At 39.7% G+C, this 15,207-nt stretch overlaps 1 protein-coding gene across 8 annotated transcripts in view; it reads left to right on the top strand.

Annotated features, from left to right (window-relative positions):
* npas2 (neuronal PAS domain protein 2) overlaps positions 1–15,207 on the top strand; it is a 49,280-nt gene that overhangs the window by 29,328 nt on the left and 4,745 nt on the right. For 3 of the 8 annotated variants that reach the window (XM_074672789.1, XM_074672788.1, XM_074672786.1), the window contains 19 exons: positions 2,390–2,446; positions 3,053–3,207; positions 3,379–3,470; positions 3,879–3,968; positions 4,612–4,732; positions 5,915–6,028; positions 6,136–6,254; positions 7,412–7,494; positions 7,589–7,695; positions 7,876–8,023; positions 8,116–8,200; positions 8,290–8,416; positions 10,736–10,833; positions 10,965–11,051; positions 11,443–11,652; positions 12,739–12,930; positions 14,023–14,207; positions 14,316–14,408; positions 14,483–14,717. In XM_074672789.1, the coding sequence (XP_074528890.1) occupies positions 2,390–2,446; positions 3,053–3,207; positions 3,379–3,470; positions 3,879–3,968; positions 4,612–4,732; positions 5,915–6,028; positions 6,136–6,254; positions 7,412–7,494; positions 7,589–7,695; positions 7,876–8,023; positions 8,116–8,200; positions 8,290–8,416; positions 10,736–10,833; positions 10,965–11,051; positions 11,443–11,652; positions 12,739–12,930; positions 14,023–14,207; positions 14,316–14,408; positions 14,483–14,717 (2,398 nt within the window). The remainder of the gene's footprint in view (positions 1–2,389; positions 2,447–3,052; positions 3,208–3,378; positions 3,471–3,878; positions 3,969–4,611; positions 4,733–5,914; positions 6,029–6,135; positions 6,255–7,411; positions 7,495–7,588; positions 7,696–7,875; positions 8,024–8,115; positions 8,201–8,289; positions 8,417–10,735; positions 10,834–10,964; positions 11,052–11,442; positions 11,653–12,738; positions 12,931–14,022; positions 14,208–14,315; positions 14,409–14,482; positions 14,718–15,207) is intronic. The other 5 variants (XM_074672790.1, XM_074672791.1, XM_074672793.1 and 2 more) reach the window with 5 other exon arrangements.

Below are 15,207 nucleotides of genomic sequence, written 5' to 3'. Positions count from 1 at the left end.
TTGATCAGTTCAATGGCACAATTAGGGATGGGTACCAAATTGGGTACTTTTTATGTACTGACCGACTTATGTCAAAATTACGGGGTATCGATTCGTCTAGAGTCAAAAGGTACCATGTTTAGGTACCTAAAAGCATCCTTGTGGCTGTGAGGGAGTGGAAGTAGGCGATTTTCCATGCTGGACATGAACACAGCATTTCAAGGTTATATATTGAAGAATATATTTGTTAAATCGTAAAAAATTACATATATTCTATTATTAAATCGATCGATATTTTTACCACATAAACACAAAAAGTACCGAAAATTGGTACTGTTGAGTACCGGTACCAATTGCCAGGGTACAGGGCATCAGTACCGTATTGTTTCAAATGTGAAAGGTACCCATCCCTAGGCACAATATTTCAGGAGTTTGACGAGAACTTTCATGAGACAAAAACTCTCTTTGATCATCACAGCTTGTAGGGTGCAAAAAGAAACTGGACTTTTTTCTACCTCATCCAAATCACGCAGCTCACTGAGTCTATTTGCTTTAGAAATGTTTCTACATCATCATAAAATACCAGATCAAATACAATCAATGATCATAAGCCTCTATCATAACACTGAACATAATATTCAAAAGATTCTTGTAGATGGATGTCCTTGATCAAAGCCTTATATAGTTTCTCTGGCATTTCACTCTTAAATTAAACTTATTGTATATCTCACACTGCTCCTGACTTCTGATTGCTTCTTGATATTGCAAAGAATATGTTAAGGACATTGTAAATAGAACTAAGTTCTAGAAGTACTTCAGATTTTCCTTTTTCTCTATCACTTTTTCATGTGTGAGGGGGTGGCATATTTTGCCATTCATCAGCCAAGCTCCATCAGACCTCTGTGTGAAAAACGTCCACACTTACCATCCTTTTCACAGCTGCTGAGCATTACTAAGTGTGTTAGTGTGCTGCTTGGACCTATTATCGTTACCATGAAACAAATGAGTGTAATAAAGGGGGAGGCGTACCACTCATCAAAAAGTCTGAAAAGATGTCAAACTTTAGCAAAGTTACTGATTCAGAGAAGTGGATTAACTGTGTATTAAGGAAAGAGATTAGAGGAGACAAGTCATCAGGTCAAAGGGATTTCTCAGAAGGATTCAGTCTACTCACAGTTGTACTGAATTAATTTCAGTGACAAGATTTCATTTGTTAAAGTACTGTTTAAGAGATGGTTCAGTACAACTAAAGACTTTAAACAGTGGATGAAGTCTGTCTTGTGCGCACTGAATAACCTTAAGTTGGATTTGTATTGTACTACAGTTTCTGAGTGTTTTGCTCTGCCATCTGCAAAGCGTAAAACATCTTACAGATTTAAAAAAGAGGAGTTTGATTTACAAGGGCTAATAAAACATTAATATGAATTAAAATGCAGAATAGTTCTATCTTCTTTTTCATGTGAGGATACATCTGATCAGAAGACAGAGATATTTCTTATTAAGCAACTTTAGATAACACCTAAGTCCCACAAGTTTTATATTTACACCCAAAATCCAACGAAAACTAGAGCACCAGATATCATGGTCCAGATAACAAAAGTCCTGTTGTGCTTCTTAAAATTTCTCATCAGTAGCTGTAGTGACATTCACAGTCAGTAGACTGGGTGTATTCAGGTCAAAGTCTTATTTGGGTGAGGCTGTTTACATATAACTCATAACCTTATGACTGATTATCTCTGAACCCTTTGATAAAATGTCCCGTTGAGTTCTTTTTTCACATAATGTGTGAAAATTAATACTTTTGTAGCAAGCCAAGCCCCATCCCCCATCTATTTGACAACGCAAAAGTGGAAAGTGTGTGACACAATGTGGTCGACATGCAGCCATGTTCTTGTTATTATTAGATCGGGTGTGCAAAGACAACTTCAACCAAACATGCAAATAGAGTTGTTTCAAGAGGGCACACTGACCTGCAAAGTACGAGAGTAAAACAAAGCTCTCCATGAACAGTTGACTTTGACCTTAGCACAGAATGAATTCTTGTAACCCTGTAACCTGGAGCTCAAGGTTTAGGTTAGTGCTCTGAAGACATTTTGACTTGTTGCAGTGGAAAAAAACCCACTTATTTAAATGAAAGTCAGTCATGGTTAAATTCTGTGTAAGTGCTTCACTTCCAGGATCGTGGTGCTGAACATGCTGCATCACTGTCACGCTGACTCTTATCAGATTTGTCTGTAATGTGAAGTCAGTTTTCATTTGTGCCAAAATAGATTTCTTCTCGTAAAGTGGTCAACAGCATACATTCACAAAACTGACCCATGGGATCTGATTATTGACTGTTTTTAATGTTCTATGGTACTTTGACATGATCAAAGAAACTAAGTCAACCTTGCAACCGTCTGTTTTCCAGCACCAACAGCTGCGTGGAAGATTTATTGGATGAAGATGAGAAAGACAGAGCAAAAAGGTACCCTTCTTATTCTTTCTGGTTTTCTGTTTGTTTATCATTGTTACTGGTAGATTGTTAAACATGTATTGAGCCAAATTTGACCTTGATTCATTTTCAATTTTTCCCACGCCTGTCTATTTAATAGGTATGTTTTTGATAAATGTGAAGCACTCAAAGCTATGTTTCATTGTGTCTAAGATAAAAATAAAAAGATTCATATTGGAGTCAATAAGACCTCTGTATTCTGAGTTAAATCACTGAGCTCATATGATTTGTGTGAAATCCAGTGATTTGTGCTTGAGCTTAATTAGAGTTGAGTTTTTTATGGCGCACAGTTTATGAGCTAATCTGTAACGGACTGTTGAACTGCGTTACATTTTCTATCATGCTCTGTTTCTTAAAAAAGAGCATGTTTGGGTTCTGTTAGTTTTCAGGATGGTGTTGTTGTTTCCCCTCTGCCCCTGGTTAGAGTATTTATTGTGTGCTGTTTAAATTCTTCCATCTGTCTCTTTTTCCTTTTGTTTGCATGTTCAGTCTGAACTGAGTGAAAGAATGCTGTGATCTTATTAGACTGAGCTACCACCGTTAATTACACAGACTTATAAGTGCTATCATGTGTTTTAGGGCATCTCGTAACAAATCGGAGAAGAAAAGAAGAGACCAATTCAATGTGCTCATCAAAGAGCTATGCACCATGCTGCAGGGTCAGGGCCACCCGCGCAAGATGGACAAGTCCACCATACTGCAGAGAACCATTGACTTCTTGCAAAAACAGAAAGGTAGGGACATGAAATGACATACACTGCAGGTATTATGGTTAGAAACAGTGCCACTCTACCAGAAAGATTCCTACTGTCACCTTTCTGCTTTATCAAAGCTTGAACTAAGACTTGTGAGCACAGTGTCTGGAGTGTCTGTAGTTTTTTTATTCCTTTTGTGTGTTTTTCCAGACATCACTGCGCAGAATGAAACCTGTGATGTGAGACAGGACTGGAAGCCTTCATTCCTCAGTAATGAGGAGTTCACTCAGCTAATGCTGGAGGTAAAGCTCAGGAGGATGCGTTTGTGGAGCAGCCCGAATCCATTAAGCTCTGACACTGACTGATATTGATAATAACGGAAAGGAAACATTTTCCTAAAACGCCCGCAGAGGCTGCAAAGATTATGTGATGAGAAGTAGACTTTTAAGCAGAATTGTTTTTTCACTGTTGAAGATTTTCCTTTTTTTAGCTGGTCATTTTAAAACACTGTTGAAGATATTTCAGTCTGTGTTAGGAAAAAAGGAGGCACTTTGACTTAAGTAGGTGAAGTAGCCAATAACAACAAGCTATCAATCATGTTTAATATAATTTGAAAAAAAGATGTATTGAACTACTGCAGATATGCAGCAACACAAGTCTTCATCCACACATTAAACAGCCTATAACCTATTTTTTCCTCTCACTTACAGGCCTTAGATGGTTTCTTGGTGGCATTAACGACGGATGGAAACATTATTTATGTTTCTGACAGTGTGTCTTCACTTATTGGCCATTTACCTGTAAGTGACTGCATGGATGCCCTAAACGATTTTCTTTGTGTTTTCTTTATCAGAGCTAACCTGGGTTATTGTACTTAGCCTGCTACTTATGAGCACATCATTTTACCACATTACAATTGCAAAATGTGCCCCAAAACCTGACTTAAGTAGACCCTGTCAATTTATTGTCCTTGTTGAAATACTGTCAACTACATTTTTTGTGCTTTTGGGCTTTTATTCTGTGTTGACGCACCAATGTCTAAAATTGATCTAAATTGGGAGTGGTTTAACTGGTTCAGCTCAGAAGTTATGCACAAACAGCAACTGTAATCTTTTCTTTCCAAATTTCCTGTCCCTCCTCAGATGTCTTATCCAGTAAAGGCACAAAATCCACCCCAAACAACGAATAATCACTTGATTTGATCCAGTACATGTCTGAGTCCCACAGTGAGATATTTTCATGGTATTAGATGAAAGAACGTTATACTTCAATTGTTATCTGCCTGTATGTTGTAGCTCACATCTTGGAAAAGGGACTCAGATTGTTTAAAATTACTTTGAGGTGCCCAGAAACAATACCCTGAAGTGTGAAGTGGTGTTTTCACAGCAAACATGTCTCAGAAAACAAAACTGACCATACAACACATCTCTCTTCATTCATCAGTCAGATATGGTGGACCAAAATATCTTGAATTTCCTCCCGGAGCGGGAACACGGTGAGGTGTATAAGCTGCTATCATCCCACATGCTGATGACTGACCCCATTGCTGCTGACTTCCTGGACAGTGAGTATCCTACTGGGTGACCTGTCTGCACTCGTCTGGCCCCTGTGTGTGTTTCCGTTCGGGTCTCCCAGTACAGGAGGTCAAAAGTTAAATGCTTTGGGAGACATGCTGTAGCACATGACTGCTTGTGTTAGAATATCTTCTCATGTTGTGAGAGTCTGACCCAAGACTCTTTATATAGAGCAAGTTGCTGCATTTGGAACAAAACTGATAGGATTGCTGATTAGTATGTTTCTATGATTAGCCTTTTTTGCTATTATTAGCAGCTAGCTTAGTATCATAGTTAAGACTTTAAATCACTGTTATGTTAGCACAGTAATCCAACACTATGTAGTATCTGTGGCTCAAGACTCTGACCTTAATCCTGTGTTACTATTGAGCTTTTCTGAGGAATGGAGATGCTAAGGCTTGATCTATTCTTAGAAACCTAAATAACAAACGGTCAGAGTGTCGTCTGTCTGTTCATCACATCCTAAGCATGTTTAACGCGCACAAACTCTACATCTTTGGTCTTACATCCACTGAAAAGAAGTTAAAGCTTTAAATAAAAGGATAAAGACTGCAGCATGTTACACAAGTAGGGGTTTTAACAATCACCAGCTTTTACAAAGGGATTTGCTAAATTATTGTGAAAGACTCTGCCGAGTGGTGCCAGAACTATCTCGACCTATGGGCAGAAAACTTTTGATTTTTGAGACTCAGTGGAGTCTGTTACTGAGAGTAAATTATGCACACTCTCGTGGATAATCTGTAAGAAATGTAAAAGTCGAGGTTAAAGTGCTCCATTAGTAAGTTCCTACTTCAGAGATTTGACATTAGAGAGCGAATGAAGCTTTAAGTGCATTATTTATGCTGTCAAGCCATAAAAGTTGCTTTGATTCTCCCTTTGGATGTGAGGATATATTAATAAGCGTGTTAGAATATTACATAAGAGATACATGGTAACCTCGTCTCTTTCCTCTGCTTTTTGAATACTCTAAGGCAAACATGTTTTGTTGGATATCTTGATGCAAGATGAACAAAAGGTTTAATATGATTTGTCCAAAGTAGAACTTTTTCCACTGCAGTTCTTCCCTTAGCCTACGACCTTTCTTGAACAAGATATTGTCAAAAAAACTTACTAATAGCCCATAAATGTGGATGTATTGAGAATGAGTTAAGATCAAACTGTCTGTTTTTCAGGTGAGGCACATATTGAATTTTGCTGTCATCTAGCCAGAGGTAATATTGACCCAAAGGAGCCTCCTGTGTATGAATATGTCAAGTTCGTTGGAGATTTCAAGTTTCACAACAATGGTAAGACTTTTGTTTTCTCAGATCAAACAGGATAAGTGTAAAGAAGACTATAGTTGTGTTTATTTGATAAAAACATGGATGTTCATTTGAGTGTTATTATTACACAGTGCCTACATCTTCGTGTAACGGGCTTGAACTGACGTTACCAAGAACCCTGCAGTCGTCGCTGGAGGAGCAAGTCTGCCTCATTGCTACTGTACGATTAGTCACTCCACAGTTTCTAAAGGTAAGGGCAGTTTAAACTTTAAACTTTAAACCCAAAGTATATTTCATGGTCAGTTTTTGTTGAACCCATCTGGCGTCATCTTGGAAAGAAATAAAACAGGTGTTGGTGAAATCACTCATAACCAGATGCTGCCTGACATGATTTAGCTTAGGTCTATAAAACAGGAGGGGTTTCATCTCCAGGATCACACATTCAGGTTCATACAAGTCCATTGTGTCAAACACTTACTTCAGATTTATTGTGACACACTGTGCTTTCCAACTGATTACATCATTAGGATACATCTGATCCAAAAGGTGCTCTGGGAGTTGAAAGCTGGACACTTGGCAAGTTTATCTAGGTGAATTAAAGACACGGTCACAGGCCTGAAGACTGTCTGACAGAATCAGGATCAACAACTCAGGACACAGTAACAGTCGAATACTTACAGAACATTTTATTACAGCCAAGTTATAAAACAACACACATCTGACATCGAAGAACAGATTTACAAGGCTGTAAGTAGCATGTTAATGTGTAGCATGAACAAATCTTGTTAACTTGTTTACCATGAATGTCAGAACTCTGATGCAAGACCAGACATTACTAAGGGAGGGCTGTTTCTGAGGATTTTTCTCAGGCAACATTACAGGTCTTCTCATTAAAATTTTTTGTTCTGCAATATTTTTCTCCCTTAAAAATGTGCTAGAGCTCAGAGCGCAAAGGTGTCAGAGGAAGCAGATCTATTGGAAAGGTTTCAACCCTCCGCCTCTGCTTATTCCAAAATGTGAAAGACTCTGATTCCTCTGAATTGCCAGATGGAACGGCTCTAAGAATAAAGTCTGGACCATATGGCATGGAATATTTTTTTCCATAGTTCCTCAGACAGGAATAAATTCATTGAAAAAACAGTTTTAACCTGCAGCTCTGTTCAACTCCAATCTTTTCTCGTCTTATTGATTGACATTCCTCAAAAATATTCATTCCAGTATTCATGAATATGTAATAATACAGCTCAGGGAAGATTCAGATCACGCAAAAAGTAAGTCTTAATTTGGAGTTTGTTAAACGAAATGAGGCTTAACCTTTCTACTCAGTGCCTGAGTTCACAGAATAAAACTTCTCAAACAAAAGAGATTTCAAGATTTCCCTCAACCTGTTCTTTTTCTGTTGTTTAGGATTTGTGTAATGTGGAAGATCCTTGTGATGAATTCACATCAAGACACAGCCTCGAGTGGAAGTTCCTGTTCTTAGATCACAGGTTGAAGTTTTTTCTGATGGTTGTTTCTATCAAAGTGTAGATCTTTGAAGGACTTGTCTCTCTTATGTGTCATCCTCTTCTGTTTCTGTTTCAGAGCTTCACCAATCATCGGCTATTTACCCTTTGAGGTCCTTGGAACTTCAGGCTATGATTACTATCATGTGGATGACTTAGAGCTCATAGCTCAGTGTCACAAGCAGTGTAAGCTACTCATACCTAGTGTTGTTTCTCTTTTGTCATCTTTCATCATTAATGGCTATTTCATGAATCAGTCTGTGTCATGGTCATGTGATCTTAAATTCTGTTGTGGTGTGTTAAAAAAGCTTTGACATATGCACCCAGAAAAAAAGTATTGATGTTGGGTGATTTTTCTGTCCACAGTGATGCAGTTTGGAAAGGGGAAATCCTGCTACTATCGCTTCCTGACCAAAGGTCAGCAGTGGATATGGTTGCAGACTCACTACTACATCACGTACCACCAGTGGAACTCCAAACCTGAGTTTATTGTCTGCACTCACACTGTTGTCAGGTAGGTTTGACTGTTATACCTCAAGACAGAGCATCAACAAACTAAGATGTATACTTTACTCACATTTCTTTCTTTTTGCTTGTTTTTTCCAGTTATGCTGAAGTGCGTGCCGAGAGAAGGCGAGCATTTGGCTTTGAAGAGCTGTCTCCACCTGAAATTGCTCCTTCTTCAGTCAAAGTAAGTTTCCTCTTTATGAAGTTACGATGTCAGTATTCTTGTAAGTTACGAATGTGGTCCCTGATGTTTGACGTCTAATTGTGTTCCAGGCTCAGGAGCTGTACTTGGACATCTGCTCCACACTGGACCCTCCACGGGACAGAAACAGCGGCGCACGTTCGGTATCCTCCCACAGCTCCCGGAAGTCCTCCCACACAGCCCTGTCAGACTCTGCATGTGAGTCATCCTCTGCTCCCTAAAGTGCTAACTAATCCGGGTCAATATGTATCAATCTGTATACCTGCAGGGACATCTGATTTGAAGGAAAATTTTCTGCCTTTTTTTTAAAACAACGGATGATGACATGCTGTTCACTGCAGCAACAGATACATGATTCTTTTTATACTCTAGAATAAGATCTGACACAACCCTGATCAAACTTTGACGCAAACCAAAAGTCAATAAAACTTCTACTTTGATATCCGTGGGTGACAGAGCATGGATGATAAAACGTTTCCAATGCTTACTTTAGCTTGCCCTGTTTGTTTGAGCCTCCAGTCTCTCTGACTTCAGCTGCTCTTCCACCCACCGTCTAATGTGCTCAGATACTTTACTTCCATCCTCATGTTTATGAACAATACACAGTGGAAGATTTATTACAGCAGCTATTCATAAACATAGCTGCTATCTTCCACTCACCCACACACATGTTCACTTTCATTATTTTATTAGAGACATATTCATAAAACTCCATCTGTCACAAAAATAATGGCTAGTCTATTATTCTTTCTGTTCTTTTTTCCGTTTGCGTTGGCTACGGTGAAATAATATCCGCTGAATGCATCACAGTTTGTGGGTTTAAGTCAGAGGCAGAGTGAGGTGGCAATCAAGGGCTAGTGAATCAGCAGGATCTTTATATAACCAGAAAAATGCCTTTTATATGCCTATCATTCCCATCTAGAAAGATGTAGGTACTCTGTTTTGGACTGCATTTTGAAAAAGGAGAGGCACTTTTTAGAAAATTAAAGTAAATGAAAAGAAAGGGGAATACAAATTAAACAATTGACAGGAAATGCCTCTTAATCTGAGAAAGGGTGAACAAAAAGAGGGAGCTGCAAATCTTCTGTCCTCATGTCACATTAGTTGCTTTTACTTGATGCTGACAGCATCGAGTGTGTAACATTATTGGTTGAGTCCAAGACATCTCTAAGTTGAAGTTAAAGAGCCTCCACTGATGGATGTGGGGCCTTTTTTTGATTTGTAGAAATCACATTTTATTTCTGAACATTAAATTCTGCCTGATCTGGGTCTGAAGCTTTAAATAGTCAGTGTAGCTGTAGTGCTGAGCATCATACCTGGGGTTTTCTCAATAGTGAGACACAGTTGTCGATTCTTCTGCGGTGGGATCATTTTAGGTTTTTCAAAAACTCAAAAACACCCACAACCCATCCACGTTCAACCAGCTTTTTACAGTTCAACTTTTGTATCCAAGTTAGTCTCAAGCTGAATCATGACTGGTGCTAATGTAGCCAGCAGGCTAGCTATATCACCTCTCGTAGTTTTATGGGTCCATGGGCAGATATCTGTTTCTATCTTTTCCTTGACAGTTCTTTGATATTTTACGTGTTTTGCATTGCTTCTGTTTGCATTTGCTGTAAAATCATCTGGATAAAATAATCTGGTATGTGGCACCACTGCTGGCAGCACATGTTATCAGAAAAGACAGTTTGTGAACACACCTGCAGGTGAACACATGCGCCGGCACTAGCTTTACACTGTATACTTTATTGAGGCCTTATTCCAATAAACTAATAAGAAAAGAGCAGTCTTTATAATTGAATAAGGCAGCCCCTCCTCTTCATCCTCTGAGTAAGTCCAGTCCATTTTTTATGTCTTTATTTTTTTAATCTTTTTTTTATTTTGTTTAACTTCATATGAACTTTTTTATAAGAAATTTCACATCCTCTTTTAGTGAAGACTAAAGGAAGATAATTTAAAAAAAGATTTGGATTTACTAGATTTCTTTAAAATCATTTCAGCAAACATAAATCAACAAGTTGGTTTTAAGGCTTTGGAAACTAAATGAAGTTTTATATGTAGACTTTCTGTGTGTAGACTTTTTTAAAATGCTGGTAAATACCATGTGTAACTTTGAAACATACACTAGCGTTTCACAGCAGCCTGCTTTTGCTTTAGATAACATCGACTTCAAACTAAAAAATGAGGGGGACATGCGCGGCTTTGTAACAGTGTCTGTAAAAAAGATCCACAGTTGGAGGATTTAAAACAAGATTTTTAGAGTTTTTTGATTCAAAGCCCAAGAGATCTGTCAAAGATCTCACAGAAACTGCAGCACAGCGCTGAACACAGAATGACATACAGGCTCAGAGATGTTATACAAACTTTATCCCTCTCATGAAAGGAACAACAATTGAAATTGTATTGCTTTGTTGTAAGCCTTCATTTGACAAAGAAAACTGGTGATTATGATCCAGCACACTCTGGGTGTGCTATTACCAGAGCATTTTTAGAGGTGACCCGTTGTCTTTTCTACAGCAGCTAACTCCTACACGGAGGCCTGCACACCGTCATGGCAGTCTGCCTCCATCGGGACAGAGAAGACATCCGCAAGACTCCAGCCCAGTGGTTCAAAGGTCAGTATATACAATGTGAGCAATGTGCAGTGTGCTGTCTGTGGTGATAAAAATTGTCTGTGAGCAACACCTGCAAAGAGTTGTCACACTCTCACTGCTAAATTGTTAAATTGTTTTCCCCATTTTTGTAGAACTTGGCTCAGAGACAGAATTCCTTTGATGTTGTTCCCCAAATGAGCCTCCCCCTTTCTCCTACCTGCAGCAAGCACTCCACAATGGTTAGTGTTTAGTCTTCTTCTCCTGCCTGTTGACCTCCTCTCCTCTGTTTGTGTAGATTGACTTACTGTGACGACTGTTTCTGCTGTTTGTATGTATTTCAGCTGTTGTATGTGCCTGCAGCACCTCACACCCTAGTTTTAAAACCAAGTAAGAGAGAATGTTAAAACATGGAATAGGTATCTGAATGGTGTCTTTTGGAGAAGCTTTTTACATCTAGATCACTTTTACTCCCATATTACAGAAAATTTTGAGAGGTTTGATGTGCTTTCGCATTCAAAAAACCCCAAACCATTACATGACTCAGCTGATTATCCTCTCAAGTACACTGAAAAACCCTGAAATCTCTTGTTTTGCTCTAATGTCTGTACATTTCTGCTCATATTTTTCCAGCAACAGCAAACACAGCAGCAGCAGCAGCAGCAACAGCAGCAGCCGTCATCGTCATCATCCATGTATCAGCTGCAGCAGCCTCAGCTCTGTGTAATGAACCAGCTGAAGGAGCAGCTGGAGGAGAGGACGCGCATTCTGCAAGCTGACATTAAGACGCAGCAGCAGGAGCTCCATGACATTAAGGAGAAGCTTCACCTCGCTAATCTCCAGGTAACACTCCAGCCAAGATCAGAGAAAAAAAAAGACTGCCCATGGCGTTCACATGATGGTGATATGAACTGACCACTCCATACTTATGATGTGACTGCCTCGAAAAAAAAAAGGGTAGTACAGTGCTGGGAGGTAGAAAGTTTCAAGCACAGACTAAAGTCATAAATTAAGGCTTTCTGACCTCTTGGCTTGATAGTAAAGTTGATTTAATATTGCCATCACAGTTCAACTAACCCTTCATAGTAAAAGTGAAATAGCCACATGAAATATTTTAACCACCATCACGACTTTAACTTTCCAAGAAGAACTTTCCCAAGTATATAAGAAAATGATACAACATGACTTTAACAAGCTGAAAAATAAAACTTATCATAAATATGTTATGCTCCTGTCAGCTGTAATGACCAAAATATCTATTCTGCCTCCTCCTCTCTGAGACCCTTGAGCTTGCTTCTGGGAAATAATGAGATCAAGTCAGGATAACACAACACTCACACTCTGCTCTAAGCTCAGTGCCGCTGCCTGCCGCTCAGAATCCAGATATAATGTTCTCACTGTCAGATTTCCTCACCACATGCTTTAGAGCTTTTTTCAGCACAGACTTGTCTCCCACATCTCGTTTCCTGAAACAAATGATCGTTTCTGTGCCGCTGTAACTCAAAGAATGTTACCCAGATAACATTGGCAAAAATGTGGCATTTTTTTTATCACATGATTGAAAATAAACTGTAGACATAAAAAGAATACATTTGTCAAACCATTTGGCAGCACCACTGCCTCCGTAGTCCACTAGATGGCACTCTTGAGGTCTACCAGTGGACTGTGGCCAGCTGGTTGTGCTGTTATATGGGTCATGTAGTGCCTCCATTCCAGGAGAACAGACTCTGGGAATTTTGTAGAGTCCCTGTAACAGAGGCAAGCTAGATTTCATAGCCTATTTACTTTGACTGCAGTAAAGGATGAGCTTTGATTAAAAAAAGAAAAAACACTTAGACAAATGATTTCATGCAGCTCATAAACACTAAGCAAATCATTCAACTATAACCCGTTTTTGATCCATCTCAATTTTCTCTTTTTGTGTGTTAGATGTTGTTACAGCAGCCAGTCCATAATGACTTTGGTCCAGCCCAGCAGCAGTCCCAGCAGCAGGGCACAGGCAGGCCAGCTCAGCAGGGTCAGTCAGGGGTGATCAGACAGCACCCCAAACCAACGCCCTGTGGGCCCCACGGTTCATCCCCTCACTCCCTCATGAGAGAGAGCAGCTCACCCTCCTCGCAGGTACACAGCTGCAGGAGTCACAGAGAGAAATGTGAACCGAGTGTTCAGACAAACACAGCTGCTGGAAAGCTATGAATGAGGATAATATTCCATCTAATTAGCTCCAGTCATTAGCTGCTAACGACTCGTAGCCTACTTCACTGCTCTCAACACAGCAGGAGGCAGGTTATGGATTTAGCATTTAATACCAATCTTAGCAGGTGGTGCAATCAGCTCCTTAGCCATTAGCTGCTCGCAGAATATTCATGTTTTGATTGTTGCAAAACACAAAAATCTGAAAACTACATCATTATGATAATTGATGTTTGTGGTGGTACAGTTTAAAGCTCCTGTGAGGAGTTTTTAGCTGGCTGTAAAACAGGATGAAATGAATGTTAAAGCCTTTAATTTGTCATAATACACAAACCAGACATGAGGATAAAGATTGTTTGTATCATAAATGGCTGAAAGCACCACCAAGAATGGGTGTCAGATGAAGTGAGTTATAGCAGGCTGTGTAAGAGTGATACATTTCAGTATTATAACGCTGACAATAAAGCAAAGTCTCTGTGATGTCACCCGTCTGTTTCTGAAACAGAACTTTGAAACAAATCGTTGACAGGGGCCACATTGGAAAATGGGCTGGTTTTGTGTCTCCCCACTATCAGCTACACGGCGCCCGCCTGCTAATCAGCTGAGCTGTGCCACTGACTAAGCAAATGTCTTCTAAGCTGCAGAGATTTTAAAAAATGAGCCTCATACAGTGTGGGCTGTTATAGAATTGGCTGAAGACATTTGTAAACGTGTTTACTTCTCCTGTAAAAATGGCTTAATTCGGCTTGGTGTGAATGCCTCATTGCCTCTTATTTTAGACTGGAGGTTGCTGCTTGGTTAAAACAAGGCAAAATACAATCTTTGTGTCATACACTTTTGTGTGTGTGAGGGGGGGTTTACCTACCTATCTAGTTGCACTCATAGGCTCATTAAGGTGCAAACAGCTTTCCCTGCAAAATCAAATTGCACATACTGTAAAGTAGGGAAGTATCAACATGCTGCATGTTTATTTAAGATATTTTTTGTTTTACTATAAGAATTTTCTATGTGCCATCATAGGTCCAGCAAAGGATTTCTCGGAGTGGGCAACAACAGTCAGTGAGCGTGCCTGTCCAGACAAATACAAGTGTAACAATGCCCTTCTACAGCAACCCCATGATGTTCTCTCAGACCAATACCAGGTCTCTGCAGGACACAAACCAAAGACACACAGACAGCGAGTTCAGCCAAGATGGACAACTACGGTGAGAGTCTCAAAAACAAGAAACAAATCTTTTTTCAAATCACACTTTGATTTTTTTTTTCACAGCACAGATTGAGCTCCTTCAGTAACAGATGTTGTTTTCTCGCAGCATGCTCCTCAACCAGCCAATGCAGACGCTGGTTCCCACTAGCAGTGTCACCTCGCAGCCTTCCCAGTGCAACATGGGTCTCTCCCAAACCTTGTGAGCACAGTTTGATTAGACTCCACACACACACACCTGTTGCTGTCGTGCTGTTATTTCATACCATGCCTAAGTTCCCCGCTGTGTCCCCCGCACAGATATACCCTGGAGCAGCAGATCATCGCTCCCTCGTTTTCAATGCAACAGGTCAACTGTAACGCTGTCCTCGTGCCCTCCCCGGTCTTCACTTCGCCCATAATGATCCCTCACAACAGCTTCATCTCAAACCAGTCCCAGTCGGCCTACCACACTCAGCAACAGGCTTCCCAGCACTCCCTGCAGCTACAGCAGCCCCAGCAGTTCTTTCAGGTATGACACACGCAGCAACGCAGCAGCCTGAAGGAATCATTTTGACTTGTCTGAGTGAGGGATCATTACATCATGTTGCTCAGTATGATGACCTCAGGCTTCAGGTTTACTGATTTATGATCATTTTAAGGCATTGAACTGCATCAAATCTTGAGTTACCACAGCAACAAGCTGCTCTGCTATTCCCACATGCTGTTAACCAGGAGATATGTGTTTTTAAAAATCGCTCTAAAACCTCAGCTTATTAACTCCACTTGTGTGAGAATTTATTTTTCAAGTCAGCTTTTAAAAGATTGACCATGGATACGGGTGTTAAATAACTGAGCTCTCAAATAGCTTTTGTGAATTTCTGCATGCAGCAAAGAGAATATTGCATCACTTTTCTTCAGACACAAACACTTTAAAGATGTTTCAGAGATCAAAGATGCTTTGATTCATTGATTTATTACTCTCTTTAGTCTCTGAAGAGATCACTCACAGTTTTTAAAAT

The sequence above is a fragment of the Halichoeres trimaculatus genome, unplaced genomic scaffold (assembly GCF_033239565.1).
Source record: "Halichoeres trimaculatus isolate MK-OKI-2021-1 unplaced genomic scaffold, fHalTri1.1 fHalTri1_scaffold_6, whole genome shotgun sequence".
Classification (NCBI taxonomy): domain Eukaryota; kingdom Metazoa; phylum Chordata; class Actinopteri; order Labriformes; family Labridae; genus Halichoeres; species Halichoeres trimaculatus.
Note: the sequence above shows the minus strand (reverse complement) of the source record. Positions and strands in the feature narration are given on the sequence as shown.